Raw genomic sequence first — 23,302 nt, 5'->3', positions numbered from 1 at the left:
TAGATAGCTCCTTTAGAGTTCTGGTTAGTTCTGACTAAAACCCAGAGTGAATTCATAGCCCTACCAAAATCAGAGCCTCTAGCCTCCCTAGGAAGGAAAGGATATTTCAGGCCTAGAGAGACCTGGTGGAAGATCTGTAGTGTAGCTAGGGTAGGACAATACAACAACATCTATTATTTTCTCCCCGCCTTACAGATCCCCCAGATCAGCTATGCCTCCACTGCGCCTGAGCTCAGTGACAGCAACCGCTACGACTATTTCTCACGCGTGGTGCCTCCTGACTCCTACCAGGCCCAAGCCATGGTGGACATAGTCAAAGCGCTGGGCTGGAATTACGTCTCCACACTGGCCTCTGAAGGCAACTACGGGGAGAGCGGCGTTGAAGCCTTTGTGCAGATCTCCCGCGAGGCTGGTGAGAGAGGGGCTGCCTGACGGGTGAGGCCGAGGGTGTCAGCAGCAGCCCCGTGATCTCACGTGGGTGGAGTGTTCAGCAAAAGGCACTCTGCACATGATCAGAGGCAAGGGCCTCCTCCAAGTGCACAGAAAAACAGTCACACCTAATGCACAATATGTAGGGCCTGGGTTCCAAGGCCAAACACCCGTGGGTGCACCTAACTTTGAAATTCTGGAGAAGCTGTGAATGGAATTGATGCGAGGCAGCAAGGGCTGAGCATGCTGTTTGGGAGACACACCGCAGATTGTGGGGTTAAGGCAGCAGGCGTCTGTTTCCTCCTGTAAGAAGTAGGCTCCATATCTGCTCCTGGAGCAGCCAGTCAGTATTAGCCTCCATTTAGCCTGGGACTGATCCCACATAGGGGAATTAAAGAGGCAATTGCAGGGTTATGTTCTCCAGAGCGAAATCCTCTTGCCTGCTGTCATGGGCTTGAGCAGCACTTCGCACTCAGACTCGAAGGGGGAGGTGCTGGCCAGATCCCAGGCTCCAATACCACCAGCAGAAGTGCAGAACCCAGGACCCCAAACAGAACCCAAACCTGGAGCCTCTGGAGGCCAGGACCCCCAAACCAGAACCCTGACAGGCCATTGCCCCTGAGCATGGCCCTCCGACCAGTCGGAACCTCCCCACAGTCACCTCTTGCCCCTCAGTGCCCAGCTCAGGAGCATACCAGGTGGGAAGTCATCAAGAGGCGAGGCTCTGCACTGCAACGGAGGGTTGCCCCTTTCAGGACCTTCGCTGTCTGCAAGGGGGTGGCGCTTGGGAGAGGCAGCCAGGGCCAGGAAAGGTCGCAGGGGCCAGCTGGCACACCATGCCGTCAGTCCAAGGTCCTGCAAGCTTCGTGTCTGGCCATCCTTGTTTTGTGGGCCTCTGATTGTATCCTGCTTCTGTGCGCACATGCGTGAAGGCACTCTGTGCCAAATGTTAGTCCCTGAGAATTCCTACCCCAAATTCATTTCAGCAGTGAGCGGAGGGAGCCTTCCCCAACCTGCTGCCCTCCAAATAGTGCCAGTTCCAGGTTCTTGAGGGCCCTTGGGCAAGACCCCCTCAACGGGCCCCTCCCTTAGTGAGTCTTCCTCCTCGCCACCATGGTCACCAGCTGCGCTTTCTCCTCACTGCTGCCCCTCGCTTGCTTGACAGGCAGAGAGCCAGGGAGCAAGCAGGCAGCGGCATCTCCTGCTCCTCCTCGCCACCACCGTTGTACAGGCCAGAGCGAGAGGCAGGTGAACAAGCAGGCTGCAAGGGTGAAGAGGAGGAGCAAGTCCAGGGGGCTCTTGGCAGGGGCCCCTGCTAGGATGTGGGCCCCTGGCAGGCACCCAACCAGGCCTGTCCTCTACACTGGCCCTGCCTCCAGATGTGGTGGACGACACCTCCACTCTTGCTATCCCCAGACAACAATGCCAAGGGCCTTGCTGGCTAGGGGTGATGGGAGTTGTAGTCCAACACATCTGGAGGGCACCAGGCTAGGGAAGGCCAAGCTAGTGGTTTTCAAAGATTCTACCTCTGGAGAACCCTTACCAGATCAACTCGATCTTCCATGAAAACCCCTTGAGCATTACAGAGAATTCTGGGGGCACATTCTAAGGTGCACAGTTCACTCAAAGCACTGGCCTGTTGGGCCTCTCTGTGGCCTCCATGAATGCGGATCCTGCAGCCCACTGTGGCTGCACATTGCAGGGGAGGATTAGTAGTCCAAGGCAAGCTGGAAGAACAAACTATACATTAAATGCAGGCACACACATCTTTGCTCCAAGGTTGACCCCCGTCCCTGCAAGTTTCAGTGAAGGCATTGTGGAAGGAAGGGGATGCTTCCCACCGAGCCATTTTCTCACCAGAAATCACCCCAAGCTGCTTTTCCTTCCACAGGGGAAACAGGCCCTTTACCACCATGCGATTTCCTCCGCTGAAACGGCTTTTGGTGAAAGAAAGAATTCATGTGGCTGCATACTTATGATGTTGATTTATTTAAAGCATTTTTATCCTGCTCCTCAGTCTGAAAGGTTCCCCAAGCAGCTTACATACAATCCATAAAAAGGCAGGTCCTGCACACAGGCTTACAAGCTATAAAGACACGACACAAAAGGAAAAAGGGATGGAGAGGGAAGAGAATCTGTGATGTTTTCTGGCCCACAGGAACCCCTGATAAGCTTCCAAGGGATGCCATCGCTGCTCTTCACTGTAGTCTAGGACTGTGGAGCACCAGCAAAGAGTGGGGAGAGTACAAAAATTGGGAGGAGGTTTAGAAGAGGTTTGAAGGACATCATAGGAACATAGGAAGCTGTCTTGCACCAGGCCAGACTATTTGTCTGTCTAGGCCAGTATTAGTTGCTCTGACTGGCAGCACTCTCCAAGGTCTTGAGCAGAGAGCATTCTTTCCCACCATCTGCTTCCTAAGCCTTTTAAAATGGGAGATGCCAGGACTGAACCTGATACCTTTTGTACGCAAAGCCACCAAACCACGGTTTCTCCTAATCCGTTCCTAAAGCTCTCTTGCATCTGTCAGGCGGAGTCTGTATTGCTCAATCCATCAAGATCCCACGAGAACCCAAACCAGGAGAGTTTGACAAACTGATCAAGAGGCTGATGGAGACCCCTAATGCCCGCGGCATCATCATCTTTGCTAACGAGGACGACATAAAGTGAGTGTGCCTTCAGCTGTAATTCCCAAATAATGCAGGGGTTAGGCAGCCTGGTACCCACCAGAAGTTTGGAACTACAACTCCCCTCACCCCCGGCCAGAAGCCCCATTTGCTGGGGCTGATGGGAGTCATAGTCTAAAACATCTGGAGGGCACCAAGTTGCCTGTCCCAGCAGGCTGAGTGAGAGATGCTTAATTCGCATTTCTCCTGTGTGCCCTCTACAGGCGAGTGCTGGAGGCTGCACGCTATGCCAACCTGACCGGGCAGTTCCTGTGGGTAGGTTCTGACAGCTGGGGCGCCAAGATCTCCCCCATTCTGAAGCAAGAGGAGGTTGCGGAAGGAGCCGTCACCATCTTGCCCAAACGGGCCTCTATTGAAGGTAACAAGGGGCAGTGACCCCTCGGTGGGGGCCGTTACAGGAGAGAGAGAGAGAGGGAGGGAGGGAGAGTGCACACCACACCCCGCTGGACAGGATGTTTTGGAAATGGGACCATTATTCTTCCTGATCATTTCTCACTCAAGCTCGCTTGCTTGCTCATAAGCTTAATTTGTAGAGACAATCCACTCTTAAACACTGGTCTGTAAGTGCCCTGGCTGCGAATATGAGAGGGTGCTACAGGGCATGAAGTGTTAATGGATCCATTTTCAGTGAATCCAAGTGTCCATGACTTAATACGCTCAGAGCACAATCCCAGGCGTGCTTAGACAGAAACATGTCCTACAGCTCCCAGCTCCCACGATGGATGGATGGGGAATGCTGGGAGTTGTGGGACTTTTTCTCTCTCTAAACTCGCCTAGGATTGCAGCCTTAAATCATAGCCGTGGGGGACTAAAGGACGGTAGAAGGGAAGACTCTCCGCATGTGTTTACTGCATGCTTATGGGTGGAAGGGGTTTCAGTCTGTTAACACTTGGGTACTTTGGATCAGTGGGATACTTACTCTGGATTGATTTCCTGTATAATGTGATCTTCAAATAGAATGGCAAGGGATCTTGATAGGGACAACAGAATGAAGTGCAGGACCAGTGTTATGGGTTTCTGCGCCCTGTGTAGCAACGGGGTCCTATGAGCTGAGTTGCTGCTTTATGTAATTGACAGAAGCTTATATGACGGGCAGAAATCAAAAGATGCAGCTTTTCCCTACCACAGAATTCCCACATGCGGGAAAGCTTCACTTGTTGATTTCTGCCTGTTGGTTTAATGCATTTATGGTCTGCATCCCAAATAAAAAAAATTCAGGGCAGCCTGATATGCAGCTATTGAAGACATGGAGCTATTGTCCCTGTAAAAAATGGCAACCATACTTATGAAGTGAAAAATTAAACATCTGAAGGAGAAGTGGCAACAACAACACCAACAACAAATTTGAAGATTTGAGCTGAGCTTTGAGGATCCCACCTTCCACAAAGGGGGTGGAAGGTGGGATCCTGGGAAAGGATGAAGAGGTTGGTATGAGACAAAGCTCATCGGGAGCTAGCCTTGCAAACTGTTATCAGAGGCAAGGCCCAGCCCAAGAACCTGTAAATATTTTTTTTTTAATAACGTAAGTGTCCCTGAGCATGTGCAGAATGCCTTTGCCTCACCACCAAGTAATGACAGTGAATAATGGCAGCCACTCCAGTAACCACCAGCAAAGGAAGATGCTGCTCCTGTGGAGAGAGGGAATTCTGAGAGGTGTAGTTTGACATGCAGGAGTGAGAAAAGTTTCATCCAGCTGACATGTCTACGTAACTTTTAAAGATATAAAGGAGGTCATTGCATCTGCCATCTTAATTCCTACACACCTGGGATAAAATAGGAGGGATTCTAAGGCAGAGGGCCTGGTTTTGCTGGCAGCCCTGATGTAGAACACACACACACACACACACACACACACACACACACACACACACACGATAGGGTTGCCAACTAACTAGAAAAAACCCAGCCTGGCCTGCGCCTATGCCTTTAACAGCAGCATGATCTGCAGAAACCAACAGGGGAAGCTTTTTCTTGCTTGGAAATAATATTATCAGCTGCCGATGTCTCCAGATCAAGCTGCTGTTAAAAAGGCAGAGCTACAGAGGCTGGTGAAAAAATTGGCAACACCATGGAAGGGTACCTGCAAAGGCCTTGACCTCCCTTGCTCACTCACCTGTCCTCTTTTTCCCTTCTCTCACGGAGGTTTTGACCAGTACTTCACCACACGGTCCTTGGAGAACAATCGGCGCAACATCTGGTTTGCTGAGTTCTGGGAGGAAGACTTCAAATGTAAACTGACCCGTCCAGGGTTGCAGCCTGATGAGGCAGCACGGAAATGTACTGGTATGGATGCTCCAGATGTGGAAAGGGGGGAGGAGCTCAAAACAAGAAGGGAAGATATACAGAACATATCCGTATATGTTCATATCTGTTGCCAGCTTCTCACTGCAACCCGGTTCATTGTGACTGGTTTGTCCCAGCCTGGCAGGGCAGGGCCTACCATTAGGCAGAGTGAGGCAGCTGCCTCAGGTGGCAGATTCTGAGGGGCACAAAATAGAGCCACAAAACCTGCCCTGCGCCCCAGAAGCTACCCAGCTGCCCTTAGGTTCAGTGGAGAATGCTGTTCTGTCACCAGTATTGAAATAAATTTCAACTGCCGGTCTGGTTGGCTTTTGTACATTGGGGGGAAGAGGAGAGGGGCCATCTTGCCCTTTGCCTCAGGCTGCAAAATGTTTGGAGTCAACCCTGCACCCTGGCTGTAGGGAGGTTTGGGGAGGAGGAGGAGGTGGTGGTGGGGAAATATCAGGGAGCTGCAGGACCTGGGTTCCTTTCCCAGCTCCAAGGGGAATGGAGGAGATTAGACTCTCAGGTCACTCCCCTTGGCAGGATGGAAAGGAACAGGGCTGTCTGCATCTCCAAGCACTGCTTCTCTCTCCTGGAGTCTCCAAATCCACCCTCCTCCTTGCTGCCGCCCTGCTTTTCCATGCAAATGCTCTTGGTCAACACACAGGGATATCCCCATGTTGAATCCCGTTTGTTTTTCTTGAATTCTTGTGGCCACCGCAAACGTCCCTGATTCTTCCCACCCATGTTCTCTCCTCTTCTTCTGAGTTGCCTGCAACCATTGTTGCTTGGCAAAAAAAAAAAAAAGACAGCAAATTTTGCTCAGCCTACATCCAACAGCAGCTGAGATTGATCAGTGGGCAGGATTCTCTGCCTCAATTGTATGCCTTTTTAAACAAATAAAAAAAGGATTAGATTAATACTTTAAGGCAGCCGGTCGCAAAGAAATCCAACAGAAGTCAGTAGCAGACAAAAATTTGTACGAGCCAACACGCCCACACATACATATGTTAGCTATTTGTGGCCTAAAAGGGCGGGGGGTCTAAAGCAGGGGTGCAAAATTTCAGGCCTGGGGGCCAGATCCAGCCCTCCAGGGGTCCCCAGAAGGCCACGGCCAATTCCCCTGGCTCCACCCCTTTTCTCCAAACCACTGATTGTTTGGCAGTTTCCTGACATTTGTGCACCCCCCCCCCCCCAAGGTTGAAATGCCTCTCCTAAGGTTTAGTTACTGGCAGTTAGAGCTTGAAGCGAAAACATGCTGGTATTTTTGGCCCCACCCCATTTGGCTTTGGCCCCGCCCACCACTGGAATGTGGCCTCCCAGAGCTTATCCGAAATGGAATTCGGCCCTCGGGCTGAAAGAGGTTCTGCACCCCTAATTTAAAGCTCCCTTGCCTGCTCGTCAGGAGGCAATTCATACTCACAATATGGCCCTTATTCTCGGTATCAATTAAGGATGCCTGCGGGGTTACAAGGCTTGAGAGCCAGAAGCGTATTGCGTTTGCACAGCTTTTGGAACACACAGGGCCTTGATCATGAGATGCAACCAATTCTCAGTATGCTAGTCCAGTTGTGTGAATCAGTCATCACCACTATGGCCAGGTCTCCATGAGGGAAAAGCCACAGACTCCCTGCTCCCCACGCAACCAGTCCTAGAGCCAGCCAGCACAGCCTGGTTTATGCTGACAGCAGGACAAAGGAGCACAGTTTTGAGGTGGCAAAATGGACTGTACCACTTCAGGATGCAGATGGGGGGAAAACATTTTTTAATGCTCCCCTACTTTAAGAGACAATTAATTAATTAATTAATTAATTAGAAAACCTTGCAAGTGGAAAACAAGCAAAACAGGAAGCAGGCTGTGCTACGTGTCTCTCTGCTGCCATTTTCAGTTTTTTACTTGAAGATCTGTTTGTTCTTTTTAACATGGGGGAGCATTGAAAATGGCATCCCCCCAGTGGAGGCTGGGGGCTCCAATTTCGGCGGGGCTACGAATCCATTCTGGGTTTCAGTCAGAACTGGCCAGAACTCTAAAGAAGCTATCCAAAGCCTATTTTGGGGCCAGGGTTCAGCACTCTTGGATAACTCCTTTAGAGGTCCGGCTGGTTCTCACTGAAACCTGGAATGGATTCACAGCTCCACTGAAATCAGAGCCACCAGCCTTACAGTCAGAAGCGTTACAGTCTACTGCTGCCTCATGCCGCTGCATGTAGCGTAGACCCATCTACATAGTATGAAGAATGAGGTACTAGAGTGATATGGTTAAATTCTGTATCATTCCAGACCGCATTGTGTCCGTGTGTGTCATATTTTTTAGTGTTCTCTCACATTAAAAAAAAAAATCTTTTATGCTTGTAGTAAACCAAATAAATCAGAAAGCAGACTAAGTTAAATATTTTTCTTTGCAAATAGCACCTTTACTTAGGGTGGCCACTTACACATTTCCAAAACAGAGGAATTATAGCACCCCAGAAGAGGACAAAAGAGGACACCAATTTGTATATGCTAATGTATGTGTATAAATGAAAATTTAGAAATAATCACTATCATTTAAATAGAAATACAGTTGTTGTTCAGTCGTTAAGTCTTGTCCGACTCTTCGTGACCCCATGGACCATAGCACGCCAGGCCTTCCTGTCCTCCGCTCCCTCCCGGAGCATGCTCAAGTTCATATTCATTGCATCGGTGATGCTATCTAGCCATCTCATCCTCTGCCGTCCCCTTCTCCTTTTGCCTTCAATCTTTCCCAGCATCAGGGTCTTTTCCAGGGAGTTTTCTCTTTGCATTAGGTGGCCAAAATATTTGAGCTTCAGCTTCAGTATCTGTTCTTCCAATGAGCAGTCAGGGTTGATTTCCTTTAGGATTAACTGATTTGACCTCCTTGCAGTCCAGGGGACTCGTAAGAGTCTTCTCCAGCACCACAGTTCAAAAGCATCAGTTCTTCGGCGCTCAGCCTTCCTTATAGTCCAGCTCTCACAGCCATTCATTGCTACTGGGAAAACCATAGCTTTGATTACACGGACCTTTGTCGGCAAGGTGATGTCTCTGCTTCTTACTATGCTGTCTAGGTTTGCCATAGCTTTCCTCCCAAGGAGCAAGCGTCTTTTAATTTCATGGCTACGGTCACCGTCTGCGGTGATCGTGGAGCCCAAGAAAATAAAATCTGTCACTGCTTCCATTTCTTCCCCTTCTATATGCCAGGAATTGATGGGGCCAGATGCTGTGACAAGGTAACCAGTGTGCCTTGCCCAGTCTGCTGTCCAGGTGCTTGCTGTGAATGGGCAACTTCAAACCCCACCCCACCCCCTTCTTATGGTTCTTTGACCAGACTTGGACTGCGCAGCCTAACAAATCTTTATTTACTTGATTCATGCCCCGCCTTTCTACCTAAAATGGCACTCGAGTCAGCTTGAAGGGACACCTTGAAATAGAGGACTGTAAAGTAGGCCACCCGGCCACCCAACCTTTAGTGGAAACAGCACAGTTGGGGCAACTAGCAGCTGGTGGTAGGGGGGATGTGACAATTGTTGGTGGGAAAACAACATGAGGCCCTGATGCAACTGCTTTCCCTGCAGAATCAAATGGGCATGCTTTACAATAATATGTAGTTTCACCCTGATGCTGTCGCTTTCCACATTATTTATTTTATGTTATTTCCAAATGTTGCATACCACCCTTCAAGTTGTGAACTGCCCTGAACATTTTCCAAATAGCATTTAAAAAAACAGTACAATTAAAAAGAAAAAACAAACAATGAAGCAGTGATTAACGGCCGTATTGAACATTTAAACAGCCAGCAAAGATAAAACATGGATTTAAAAGGCCTGGGAAATAAAATAATAATGAAAAAATCTTTGCCTTGTACCTATAAGATAGCAGAGTAGGCACCAAGTTAGCCTCCCTGGGGAGAGAATTCCAAATGCAGGGCAACATGGACAAAAAAAATATCACAGCAACTAGGTTCATACAACACGCTAACCCACACTCAGTGTTTGAGTATGGGTTGGTATTGAACCGTGGGTTGTTTGTTGAACCATGGGTTAGTATGTTGTCCAAACCCAGGACATTTTCCACAGTGTGGCTTGTTAACCACCCTGAACAACCCAACAGCAAACCATGGGTTCTCAAGGTGGCTTGTTTGAGACAAATAAGCCAGACTGCATGGTTGACAAACCAGCCTGCAGAAAATGTCCTGGGTTCAGGCAACACGCTAACCCACAGTTCAACAGCAACTACTGAGGGTGTGTTGGGCATGCTGTGTGAACAGCCCCAGAGAATGTAAGGGAGCATTCAGACATATAACAGCCCCTCCCGAGGCGGTTTAAACCAAGTTTCTCCCTGCCCTTTTTCCAGGGGATGAGCGGATTGGACGCGATTCAACATATGAACAGGAGGGGAAAGTTCAGTTTGTCATTGATGCTGTCTACGCCATGGCCCATGCCTTGCATAACATGCACATGGAGCTCTGCCCGGGCCACATTGGGGTGTGCGACAAGATGGACCCCATTCACGGACGCACCCTGCTGCATTACATCCTGGCGGTCAACTTCAATGGTGAGACCCACAGAGAGGCCATCTGGAGGTGACGGGTAGGCATATGGCAAACAGCCAAACCCGAGCCCGCCAAGCTTCTCCGAGTTCCACCTTGGAGCTTGGTCTGATTTGTGTCCGTATCAGATGGCGAGTGTTTCATTCTTTTCTGTGTGAAAATGACAAAGTACCTGGTTGTGCGTTCCACAGCATGCAGTCTTCTCCTACTGATTAAAGGGTGTTTGTGTGCACTCTTTAAAAAGTACACATTTTGTGTGTGTGTATTTTTCTAATGTGTGCATTTTCCCCACCAGTGAACTCATGCAATCCCGAGCGTTGTATGCACGGGGATGCATGAGCTTTGACTGTAGATTGTGCTTGCATTTAAGAGGTGCGAACAGGGTATATTCTGATGTTAAACGAACTGAAACTAATTTCTCATACATCTTTAGTGTCAGGTTGCTTAGCCCAGCCGCCGATACAAAAGGCAATTTTAAATTCGCATGCGTTTCAAATGGAATAAGGGTACAATCCTATGCATGTTTAGACATTAAAGAGTCCTGCAACTCCCAGCATTCCCCAGCCAGCCATGCTGGGCATGCACAGGGGCAGGGGGAGAAGCCACAATGGCTTCTTTCCCTGTCACAATTGTCCGAAACCAGTCAGAGTGTTTATGGTTGTGGAGCATTCAGAAGTATGATTTTCCCTGCCTACCAACCCTCGCAGCTTGAAATGGTAATGTAAGAACATAAAAAGAGCTGTTCTGCTGGATCAGACCAAGGCTCATCTAGTCCAGTTGCCAACCAGCTTACATGTGGGAAACTTACAAGCAGGGCTTGTGTGCAACAGCACCCTCCCACCCATGTTCCCCAGCAGCTGGCATACAGAGGCATATTGCCTCTGATTTTAGAGGTAGCATATAGCCATCAGGACTAGTAGCCACTGATAGTCTTCTCCTCCACAAATTTTCTAATCCCCTTTTAAAGCCACCTCAGTCCACAGGGGCGTCAATGTCCCATTTGTAACCCTTTTCTTACTATAGGCAGCGCTGGGACACCAGTGATGTTCAATGAGAATGGAGATGCTCCTGGCCGCTACGACATTTTCCAGTATCAGCTGACCAACACCACAGCCCCTGGGTACAAGGCCATTGGGCAGTGGACGGAATACCTACGCCTGAACGTGAGTGACACAGCCCAGCACGAGAGGCTGCCACGGTACCACCAACGGGGGGGAGATTTGGCAGGAAATCTGCGTCTTCCTGTGCCTATCTCTAATTTGTCTACCTGTCTGTCCTTGGGCCTGACCACCTAACACAATCATTCTATGCAAGCACACGATAAAGCAGCCTTTCCCGCTACTTTATAAGCTGAGCCAGTCTCAACGCCTGTCATCCTATGGCAATCATCAGGGTTCAAGTGGCCCAGGTGGGCCCACGACTGATGGCAGGTGACTGAGCCATAACAACATGCTATGCTGCTGGATCAGGCCAAGGGTCCATCTGGTCCAGCATTCTGTCCACACAGTGGCCAAGCAGCTGCCCACAGGAAGCCCACAAGCAGGATATAAGTGCAACAGCACCCTCCCACCCATGTTCCTCTGCAACTGGTGTGCACAGGTATGCTGCCTCTGCTGCTGGAGGTATCATAGAGCCATCAGGACTAGTAGCCACTGATAGCCTTCTCCTTCATGAATTTATCTAACCCCCTTTTAAAGCCACCCAAACTGGTGGCCGTCTGGCATGGTGCAGTCTGGGGACCTGCCTGCCATCTTAAATTTCCGCAATGCCCCAGAACAATGCTACACCAGGCAGTCTGGAGCATTGTAGGAAATTTTAAAAGGTGGTCAGGGACTCACCGATTTAGGAGGGGGTCCACCTTGCCAAAGCCCTCTCAAACCCATCCTATAAGTCTGTGCTTACTTGGCACAACACCACTCCCCCTTCAACTAAAGCATGGGTGTTGCACCTCTTTCAGCCTGGGGGGATGAATTCAATTTTGGCTGTATTCCAGTGGTAGATGGGGCCAAAGGCAAAAGGGGGTGGAGCTAATAATACCAGAACTTTCAAAAATACCGGCCTCTTTTAGCTAATGCCTTTAAGCAATTTAGGAGGGGCATTTCAACTTTTTAGAACGGGAGGAAAAAACTGCGCAAAAGCCAGGAAACCACCAAACGGTTGGCAGTTGGGGGAAAGGCCAGGGGGAAGGGCGTGGCCATTTGCAGAACCCTGGTGGGCTGGATTTGGGATCCTGGGTGAGCTGAGTTTGGCCCTTGGGCCAAGGTTCAGCGCTCCCTGAACTAAAGGCACTTGGTGTTCCCCTGATGAATGGAAAGCTGATGTAATCATTGCAAAGCAAGCTCTAAAACTAACACACACACTAAGTGGTGCCAAAAACAGCAAACAGCAAGATACTATCAAGTGACATCTGCATTCATTCTCCTTGTGCATTTCCGCAATGGACCGGAGGTGACAGGTTGCTTATGGATACAATCCCTTGATTATCATCGCATGGGATTACCATCCAAACGTAGTCTGACACTGCAGCCCCCTGTGCAGGCTGTGCTTTGCATCTTGACTAGGTCGGACCGTAACAAGGGAGGATCAAGTACAGCTGTCAGAAAAATGCTAAAGAAACCCAAAGGCAGCAGCACAGATAGGTAGCACCTGATGCATCTGCAAAAAAAGTTCCTTTATTGAGGGAAGTTTCTTTGTAAAGACAAAGCCAGCTACCACCCAGATAGAAGATAAAGCTCTCCTCTCCGCCCTCCCCAATACCCACAGTAGCGTAACTTGGCTGGGACACCTGTACTGGGCACAACCCAGAGGTCAAATGGGCATAGATTATATCATGCATTATGAACATTAATTACACAAGATTCTCTTGGTCAGAGAATGGGCAGGATGGCACCATTGTGCTCTGCGTACAGCCTAACACAATAGAGCACATTTTATTATTGTTACTGTTATTAAACGTAACTAAACATATTTCCAAGTGGTGTACAACCTAAATACTTAAGCTACACTTGTGCAGGGTTTAAAAGTGCAGTTTGTACTCATTTATACCAGGAGACCTAGACGTCATTCTTCAAATATAACATGCTCCTAACACTCCCCAAAAGCATTTTTTCCCCACTGGGAAAAAGTGATTCCCTTCCAACCTCCAAACAAGTTGATTCATCTCTTGCAATTGTGAGTCCTGCACAAATGTGATTGATTTGCATGAGTGTCCCAGGCACCGATTGGACTGTGCCTATGCCATCACCCATGCACAAGTGATTACTGTGGATTGCTTTAGGGAAAAGCCAGCAAGCCAGCTGTGATGGTGCAAGGAAAAGTACGTGTAACTGATGTGCCAGAGCTGGTGTGGCATAGAGGATAATGTACTACATTTAGGCAGGGTGATCTGGATGCGAAACAGCTTTGGGCCAGTCGCTCTGTTAGCCTCACAGGAATGTTAGAAAGATAAAGTGGGGTTGCACCCAACATGACATCCCTGAGCTCGTTATAGGGATCACAGGATACAAATGTGATCAATAAAAAAAAATGGTATCAACAGAACCACAACGTTTCCAAGACTCCAAAGTCCTATCCTCTGGAAATCTCTAGCGCAGTGTCCTTCAAATGGTCTTCCTTTAAGGAACGCTTTCCCTAGTGGCATACGCCTTATCTGCATCTGCCGTGGAGCCCTGTGCATTGCAAAGGATTTGGGGGCATATTCTAGGATACCCTCTGTTCACATGAGGCTCTGGCCAACCCTGTGTTAGGCATCCCTGTCTACCCATGTGAACTGATGTCATCCAGAACTCCTCTGAGGCTGTGCATTGCAGGAGAAGTTCAGTCATGATGGGCAAGCAATCTTTCTGATCTTCTCATTGATGAACCCTTGATAACCTTCCAGGAAACACCAAGAAACACCTTGAAGGGGCCATAGCTCAATGGTAGAGCCCCCATTTTGCACACAGAAGGCCCCACATTCAATCCCCGGCATCTCCAAGTAGAGCTGGGAAAACTCCTGTCTGAAACCCTGGAGAGCTCATGGCTGCCAGTCAGTGTACACAATACTGGGCTAGATGGACCAAGGGGCTGCCTCGGTTGAAGGCAGCTTCCTATGTTCCTAACAGAAGTCCTGAGCTCACTGGCAGAGTCCCTGCTTTGCATGCGAAAGCTCCCTGGTTCAATCCCTGGCATTTCCAGGTAGGGCTAGGAAAGAATCATGCCTGAAATGGCGGAACAGCTGCTGCCAGCCAGTGTCGACAATACTGGGCTAGGTGGTATGACTCAGAATAAGATAGCTTCCTATGTACCTTTTCCTTGGGACAGTTGGGAAACCATTGCTCTCTGGCTTCATTCTCTGCCTCCCACAGATTGAAGACATGCAGTGGTCAGGGGGTCAGAAGGAGATCCCCTCTTCAGTGTGCAGTCTCCCATGCAATCCAGGCGAGAGGAAGAAGATGGTAAAGGGAGTGCCTTGCTGCTGGCACTGCGAGCTGTGCGACGGCTACCAGTACCAGCTGGATGAGTTCAACTGTGAGATGTGCCCCTTCGACATGCGGCCCAACCTCAACCGCACATCCTGCCGCCCGACGCCCATCGTCAAGCTGGAGTGGAGCTCCCCCTGGGCCATGCTGCCCATCTTCCTGGCTATCCTGGGCATCCTGGGCACCACCTTCATTGTCATCACCTTCATCCGGTTCAACGACACGCCCATCGTCCGGGCCTCGGGCCGTGAGCTGAGCTACGTCCTGCTGACGGGCATCTTCCTCATCTACTCCATCACTTTCCTGATGATCGCTGAGCCTGGCATAGGCATCTGTGCCTTCCGGCGCCTCTTCTTGGGCCTGGGCATGGCCATCAGCTACTCAGCTTTGTTGACCAAAACCAACCGCATCTACCGCATCTTCGAGCAGGGCAAGAAGTCTGTGACCCCGCCTAGGTTCATCAGCCCCACCTCCCAGCTGGTCATCACCTTCAGCCTCATGTCTGTGCAGATCGTGGCCGTGGTCATCTGGTTGGGCATCCAGCCGCCATACAGCATCATTGACTATGAAGAGCAGCGCACGCCCAACCCCGAGTTTGCCCAGGGAGTGCTCAAGTGCGACATGTCAGACCTGTCCATCATCTCCTGCCTCAGCTACAGCATCATCTTGATGGTCACCTGCACCGTCTACGCCATCAAGGCCCGCGGGGTGCCTGAGAACTTCAACGAGGCCAAGCCCATTGGCTTCACCATGTACACCACCTGCATCGTCTGGCTGGCCTTCGTGCCCATCTTCTTCGGCACGGCACAGTCAGCGGAGAAGGTGGGAGCCACTGGACCAAGGAACAGGGTGTGAAGAGAATGTGGTAGGGATAGCGGGGGTTGATGGATGATGGGAGGAAGGGCCAAATGAGGCAATCGACCAGAGGGCTAAACTACCCACTACGTTAAATGAATCACGTGGAGGTTGGGGGGGATGACACAGCCCCCCCAGGGGCCCAACTCAACTCTCTGGGGTTCCCCAGAAGGCCAAGATCCCTTCCCCTTTCCCCCATCAATCATTTGGCGGTCTCACGGCTTTTGTGCAGTTTTTCCCCCATTCTAAAAGGTCGAAAGGCCTAAGGTTGAGTTCCTGGCAGTAAGAGCTTTGAGCTAAAATGCTCTGGTCCCTTTCATATTTTGGGTCCTGCCACTTTTGCCTTTGGCCCCGCCCACCACTGGGGTGCCCCCCCCCCCAGCTTTTTCAAAACTGAATTCAGCCCTCAGGCTGAGAAAGGTTCCTCACCCCTGTAGGTGATCCTAATGCTTTTATTTACTCCAGTGTAAGCATGCAGGACCCCAATCTGGATTGGGACCACCACGCACAGGTGGGGTGTGTTAAACCTTCCCACCCAGCTACTTAAAAAAAAAAACCCCACTCACCCCACCCCCACTGACACAGAGGCTAAAGAAAGAAAAACCCCACAGCTACTAATGGAGGTTTTTTTCTTTCTTTAGCCCCGGTGAAGGGTGGTGGGGGGGAAGAGTTTAAAGGGAAAAAGCAGCTGGGTGGGAAGGTTTAACCTCCCCCATATGTGCACAGTGGTCCAGATCCAGATCAGAGGCCCACATGCTTACACTAGAGTAAATAAAAGCGTTAGGTTCACCTACATACTGCACATGTAACGTAGCGTGTAGTTTAACCATTTTACAGTGATTGAGAAGCAGCTGTGGAAAGCTGCTAGTTTCAGTAGTGAGGTGGGACTACTTACACCTTTCCTCTTCTGCCCTGAGGGAAGCTGCTTTTCTCCCTCAGAGAAAAGTTACAGGGGCCCTGAATCTTTTTCCTTGCCGATGGGAAAACAGTTTGGATGGTCATGAGCAGGGCCAGCCCTAGGATGAATAGTGTCCTGGGCAGGGAGTGCCTTTGTTGCCTCCGCCCCTTCAGTTTTGCAGGGCCACCCAGAGGATTTATGGGGCCTGGAGCAGGTGTGATGTCTGTCGAGAATGACATTGCTCAAAACCTTGATCTCTCAGCCACCATGCTACAGTTTGCGCAAGCCAACGTTTGAAAAGCTGCACTCTGAGCAATGGCAGCGCACTACGCAACGCAGCACAACTATCACAGGTTTTACTTAGACTATGTTTTGTGGCAATTCCTATCTTTTCGTAAGCATTCTTTCTTTTAGAATATCCATTATCTTTACCTTTAAAAATAATAAAGGAAAGTGATAAATGAAAAAGGTATTCAGCTGACCTCTTCTGGCTTACAGCTTTATGTTATTATTTATATAGTGCTTTTACCGTATTTGAAGTGCTAAGTGCTCGGTAATGTTGCCTCAGAATAAAACTGCGTTCCACTGATTTTTACCTAGTGCAAATGACATCAAAGTGGAAACTGAAAAAGAAACATAATTTAAGATCGTTTTTGTAGTTAGTGCCCAAGCAGCCTGTAGAACCTTGAAGAAAGGTTACGGACACTTGCTTTTTGTCACCCTGACTCGCTGCAGACAGTACAGTAAAAAAACAAACAAACAGCCTACTCAGCTTAGCTTGATGCCCCCTTCAGCTCAGCTTGGCTTCCCCTAAGCTCAGCTTGGCACCCCCCTCAGCTTGGCACTCCGGGCGACCGCCAGCTCTCCCACCCCTCAGGCTGGCCCTGGACATGAGGCTGAGCTACGTGGGGTGAGGCCTTAGAAAGGCCTCGCAGCAATCTTGCCCTCCTGAAGCCTTGCGAGACATAGAAATCCTGTATTCCAGGAGATTTGCATTTTCCTGCTCTTGCAGTGGCCGTGATGCCCTGCCCAATGCAAGGTATCTCTTCTAATGGCACCCAGGATGCCTCTTGCCTAGCCCCCATATTTGCCAGCAATAATGGCTAGGGGGCCTGGAAGCCCATGGCTGGCGTCCCAGGTTCCTCCTGCACGGCAGCCACCTTCTATCCTGCAGGCAAGGAGGGGGTGTCTTTGAGGGGCATGTTCAGGCAAGGAAGTAAGGAGGGAAAGGGTTAAGCAGCCCACCTCTCAGCTCTTCTGTTCACCATGCTGCTTTTTAATTAAAAACAAAACAACACATCAGCTGATCGTTCAGGTGTCACCAATATATTGTGCTAAACAGCTGAAACAGACAAGCAGAAGCCCACCACGTAATATGTTTCTGGCTGGACTGCACATTGCAGGTGGGGAGGGGGGGCTGAACATTTTCATCCTCCCCTACCAGGAGTGGACAACATGAGGCCCTCCAGGCGCTTCAGCCTACATCAGCCAGCATAGCCAATGGTGAGGGATCCTGGATGTTGTTAGCCAAAACATCAGGGGGGGCCCAAGTTGCCCACCCCTGCACTACAGGGAAAACTTCCTGCACACACAACATTAGCATGTCAGGTAAAATGTTAATGTACAGCAGCCTCCCTCAATCCGGCACCCTTCAGATGTATTTGGACTACCAGTCCTACCAATCCCGGCCAGCTAGTGGGTAGTCCAACACATCTGGAGGGCACTGGGCTTGGGAAAGCTGGCCTAGAGCCTTTGCCCTACCATGATAGTTTTGTTTCTGTAAGGATTTTCCTTTACATGAGGGAGCATCAAAATATCCAGAGCTTCCTGCCTGCTGTCTGAAACGGTAAAGTCTAGCAACAGACATGTCACATGGGACTGCTGCTCATCTGTTTTAGCACCAAAGAGAGGGTAGATTTCGATGAACTGCTGAGGAGATGACTGGTGACAGGGGTCCCTTTGGGCGCATCCTGATGATTCATCGCCAGCACACTGCCATGCCACTGTCCGACAAATGATGCACAGCTCCCTTGCTCCTGGTTCACTGCACATTTCAAAGGCATTTTGAGAGAGGATTGAGCTGCCATCTCATCTGCTTATTCTGGGCACTTCAAAACAAGCTTGTCAGTTACTGCCTGTCTGGGGCGAATAGCAGTTGCCCCACACAGAGCGCTCGAATGGCAAACTGCACAGTGTTCTGGAAGGCAAGCTATGTGTGTAGGCAGCCAAGGACTGCTGCTGGCTACACAAGATGCTCAAAGACTGGCACCGCCCTGTCAGGCCACTCCACATATAGATGATCTGTTTCTCTTTTGTGCTAAGGGTTACTGCAAGGCTGCATGTAAACTATACCTTAAGAAAGACAAAGAGAGAGAAGTTGCACTAGATCATCCTTCCCCAACCTGCTGTCCTCCAGATGCGTTGGCCTACAACTCAAATCATCCCCCAGCCAGCGTGGCCATTGGCTACACTGGCTGGGGAATGATGGGAGTTTTGGCCAATACATCCAGTCTTATGCGGGGGGGGGGGGGGATTAGACAACTGTGTCTGTCTGTCTGTCTGTCTGTCTATTATCTTCCCTCTGAGATTAGACATGTGCCACCACTTTTTATTTTTAGACGCAGGTTGAAGATGCATCTGTCTCTTCAAGCCTTTTATGAATATGTAGATACCATATATTCTGTGTATTGATTTGTATATTTTAATGTTTTTATTATTTGTATATAATTTGCTTTGAAATCTGTAGATGTAAGTAGTTTATAAATCCTTGTAAATAAAGGGTGGGGTGAGGTTCAAACACAGTAAGCAAGCAGTGTCCTGTCTCAGGCTAGGACTGGAACCCAGGCTATGTCAAAGTAAGCGAAGTACAAAGCTGGAAGGAACCCCGGGGGGTGGATCATCCATGTGCTGACCCCTCAGGGGTTCCTTCCAGCTTTGTACTTCTCTTACTTTGACGCAGCCTCCCCCAACCTGGTACCCTCCAGATGTTGTGGAGTTCAACTCCTATCAGCCCCAGCCAGCATGGTTAATATCAGGGATGCTGAGAATTGTAGCCCAAAACATCTGGAGGGCACCAGGTTGGGGAGGGCTGCTTAGTGTTGTAGCATTTCCTAATTTATTAAGCCAGACATTCTGAGAGGGTGCATTGTGGGAGAACTACGAAAGGTGCTATGATCAATTAAATGCAGCCTTCCCAACCAGTTGTTTTGGACTTCAGCTCCCATCACCCCTTAACAGGGGCACATTTATAAGATCGACAGGCTCAAGCAGTGAAGCTCTTTTTAGGACTGCCTCACTTCAGGCTGCAGAGTTGACTGTTTCCACTTGGGAAACCTCCCTTCTTGCAGAACAACAGTATCTCAGGAGAGATGGCCGGGTTGAATCCTTCTCCCTGCCATGCTAGTCTTCTAGGTGCAGAGCTTTTGTAAATACAGGGAAGCACTCGAAAGCCTGCTGTCCCCCACCTGCTGCCTGAAATGGAACAGGCCAGAACAAGCTTTGCCACCTGACCCTGCTGGTTCCAGTTCGGTGGCCCAAGAAGATTCAGCCCTCCTGCGTTCGTGGCCAGCGTCCCGTTTTTCTCCTCTCCAGATCTACATTCAGACAACGACGCTGACCATCTCCATGAGCCTGAGCGCTTACGTGTCCCTCGGGATGCTCTACGTGCCCAAAGTCTACGTCATCCTCTTCCACCCGGAGCAGAACGTGCAGAAGCGCAAGCGCAGCTTCAAGGCAGCCGCCACGGCGGTCAACGCCTCCGCGAGGCTCTCGCAGAAGGGCGCCCAGAACGGCGAGAGCAAAGACGAGAAGCTGGACAGTAAGTAGCCAGAAAGTAGGTATCGATGTCTTCTTTGCACTTTGGTGACCCCACCCGACGTGCCACCAACTGACCTGTGCCTGCCCTGTAAGTACCGCTCCCTCCCTCCATCCCTCCACACCCCCCAGAGATCCTCACAACTTTCCTCATTGCCACTGTGCCTTATAGAAATGAGGGCTTTCAACAGAGCCCAAGTATCTTAGGGCGCAGTCCTACACACCAGAACCAAAATAGCCTCAAAATGTAAGCAAGTGCATTCTTAAACCCCAATCAAAATTTTCCGTGACTGGTTAAAAATGGCCCCCGTCAACAAGATCTTTAGTCAACTGATCTGCCAATAAAGGTTCGCAGTCCTTATAGGAATCCCTTTGGATCCCAGAAGTTTCAGAGGTGGGGAGAGTTTCAGGGATCCCAGCCTGCCTTGGCTCCTCCTGCTGGAAAGGCGTAGCATGAAGTTGCTGGTAAGCAGCCAGGAACAGGGGGAATAGCTGGTGGGGAGCGTGGCCTGGGGTAGATGCAGGGAGCAAGGCAAGACTGACCAAAATACCCCAGCTCAGACTCAGGAGAACCTCCTAAGAGCGCGTTACAAGGGACAGGGCTGACCTCAGGGGTCAGCACTGCTAGGCCCCTCTAATGCCCCTGCCTCAGCAGGGGGCCCACTGCCAACTCCTGAGGCTCCTGGCCTTGCTGCTGCTCCTTGCTTCGCCGCCGCCTGTTCCTTTGCCTCTTCTGCTTGAATGAACCGTGACAAGAGGGAGGAGGAGCAGTGTTCTCGGCTTGCCTCACCCTTTTCCTCTGGGTGGACTGGGCCGAGAGGAAGAGAGCCAGCCAACCGGCAGTACTGAGGAGGAGGTGGGCCCATGTGGGACACCTTGCCCCTGAGACCCCCAAACCAGCTCTGTAGCCCCCTGTCATGGGCCAGGGGGAACTGAAGGACAAACAGACTTCTGCACCACAGGCACAATGTATGTTTTTTTATTATTTATATTTGTGTGTCACCTCATAACAAAGTTCTCTGGGCAGTGTTACATGAGAACAATTTAAATACAAAATAAGCATACAATCAAAAGCAGCAGAGATACACCAAGGCACAAACATCATAGCAGCCCAAAAAAATCAGGGGGGGGAGGGGCCTTCTGGGGAACCCCAGGAGGGCTGAATTTGGCCCAGGCCTGAGGTTCTGCTCCCCTTACTCAGTTACTGGCAGTAAGAGATTTAAACTAAAATATGCTGGTATTTTTTGTATTCTTGGTCCTGCCCCTTGTGCTGTTGGCCCCGCCCACCACTGGAATGTGGCCCCTGAGAGTTTCTCTAGAATGGAATGTGGCCCTCAGGCTGAAAGAAGTTCCTGATGTAGAACCTCCATGTCCATAGGGATGTACGAAAATCACTTACCTTTCGGGGATTATGCTGATGGTGCGGGGGGAGGCGTTCCGTCCCTCCCCCTGGAATCCTCGCCGGGGGGGGAGGCGCTCCATTCCTCCCCCCCCTCGAATCCTGGCCAGCTGGCTGTGCTCTGCAGTGATTCTGCGGAGCCGCCAGCCGGCTCCGCCAGCAGCCGGACATCCGGCCGCTGGCTAGCAGGGACGCAAATGGCAGCGGCCGTAGCCGCCGCTGTTTGCATCCGTGCAGTCAGCCGTGATAGGCTACGTAAATGTTTACGTAGCCTATCACGGCGGATTAAAAAAAAAAGCGCGTACGCAAATGGCGGCGCCCATGGGCGCCGCCATTTGCGTTCCTTATTTTGGCACATCTTAGTCTACGTAAACATTTACGTAGACTAAGACGGCGAAAATAAGGGGAACGCAAATAGCGTAGCGTCTACGCTATTTGCTTTCCCCTTATTTTCGCCGTCTTAGTCTATGTAAATGTTTACGTAGACTAAGACATGCCAAAATAAGGAATGCAAATGGCGGCGCCCATGGGCGCTGCCATTTGCGTACGCACGTTGTTGTTTTTAATCAGCCGTGATAGGCTACGTAAACATTCAGGTAGCCTATCACTGTGTTTTTTTAAAATTTAGCCGTGATAGGCTACGTAAATCTTTACGTAGCCTATCACGTTTTTGTTTTTATCTTGGAAATGGCGGCGGCGGCAGCCGGTTGGAAGACCGGCCGCCATAGCCGCCACCGGAGCCACCGCCGCCGCCGCCAGGAAGATCCGCCCCAGGTAAGTCCCGTCCCGGGGGGGGTGGAGGGCCGTTCCGCCACTGATTTCGGGGGCCGAATGCGCTGGCATTCAGCCTCCCCGAGATCCATGGCGGAACCTTCGTACATCCCTACATGTCCAGGTGCCAGTTTGTCCAAATGGTACTTCTGTGCAATTGCAGTTGGTCTGTAAGCCTAGAGTGGCCATGTGTCCTCCTTTCAGAGGACAGTCCTCTGTCTGAAGCCATCCTCCATTTGAATCATAGAATAGTAGGGTTGGAAGGGCCTAGAAGACCATCGAGTCCAACATCTGAAGGTCTGTCCCGCCCAAGTTTGGTTTAAAGATAATGAACCATAAGGAGGGAAAACAGGCCTTGAAATTGCCCATCCAGAGTTAGCACCTGATCCAGGACAGCAGGCTGAGCAGGCACACAGGTCACCTCGCCATGGTCTTCCTCAGCGTGGTGACGCGCATTATATTTGTATGTAAATTATAGTCATTCTTTCTAAATGTGCATCTATACACCTAAATTAGCATATGCAAATTGAATGCAAATCTCCCCCCGCCCCCCCGTTTGAGAATGCATAAACAGCAAGCCCGTTGATGCTTCCATATGCTAGCCGAGGTGATGGTGTGGAAGCCACCAGATTATAAACCAGGACTGAACAGCTCCCACCAAATTCCACTGCTCAGCCAAGTGTCCCAGTCTGGGTCCCAGCGTGGCCCATCCCTCCACCTCTCTCTAATACTTCTCCATTTTTTGTCCTTTGCAGCCCTCCCTAAGGTGATGTACATCAGCTACACAGAACTGACAATGGTGCCCACATGACTGAAGAGGAAGGCCACAAGTGGCGGGGGGGAGGAAGGGGGGGGGAAAGCTTTTGTGGGGGTGGAACTCAGGGGAAGGGACTGGGATGGGCAAGTGTTGGGGAATAAACCTGTATTTTTACAACAGCACTCTGATTTTTTCAGTCCAGCTTTGGTTGCAGACATTGTAGGGGTGAGGAATCTATGGTCCTGCAGATGTTGTACTCCAACTCCCATCATCCCTGACCATTGGCCATGTTGTCCAGGGCTGATGGGAATTGGAGTCCAACACCTGCAGTGCTACAGGTCCCTCACTCCTGGCCTAGGATTCCCAAGTACTGGTTCCAGCTCTGAAATGTAGGTCTCAGGGTATG

General features: G+C 50.2%; 1 protein-coding gene across 1 annotated transcript in view; it reads left to right on the top strand.

Annotated features, from left to right (window-relative positions):
• The window catches only part of LOC146353328 (metabotropic glutamate receptor 6-like), a 37,422-nt gene extending 14,351 nt beyond the window's left edge, over positions 1-23,071 (top strand). Inside the window, exons 3-11 of the mRNA XM_084836248.1 lie at positions 196-412; positions 2,958-3,093; positions 3,318-3,472; positions 5,257-5,397; positions 9,748-9,948; positions 10,967-11,106; positions 14,290-15,225; positions 19,748-19,973; positions 22,895-23,071. Of these exons, the coding sequence (XP_084692374.1) occupies positions 196-412; positions 2,958-3,093; positions 3,318-3,472; positions 5,257-5,397; positions 9,748-9,948; positions 10,967-11,106; positions 14,290-15,225; positions 19,748-19,973; positions 22,895-22,950 (2,208 nt within the window). The 3' untranslated portion in view covers positions 22,951-23,071. The remainder of the gene's footprint in view (positions 1-195; positions 413-2,957; positions 3,094-3,317; positions 3,473-5,256; positions 5,398-9,747; positions 9,949-10,966; positions 11,107-14,289; positions 15,226-19,747; positions 19,974-22,894) is intronic.
• Positions 23,072-23,302: the final 231 nt, after the last annotated feature.

Source organism: Heloderma suspectum, chromosome 2 (assembly GCF_057233095.1).
Source record: "Heloderma suspectum isolate Gila_16-S chromosome 2, 16-S_ref, whole genome shotgun sequence".
NCBI lineage: Eukaryota > Metazoa > Chordata > Lepidosauria > Squamata > Helodermatidae > Heloderma > Heloderma suspectum.
The sequence above is the reverse complement of the archived record's forward strand: the minus strand, read 5'-3'. Positions and strand labels throughout refer to the sequence as shown.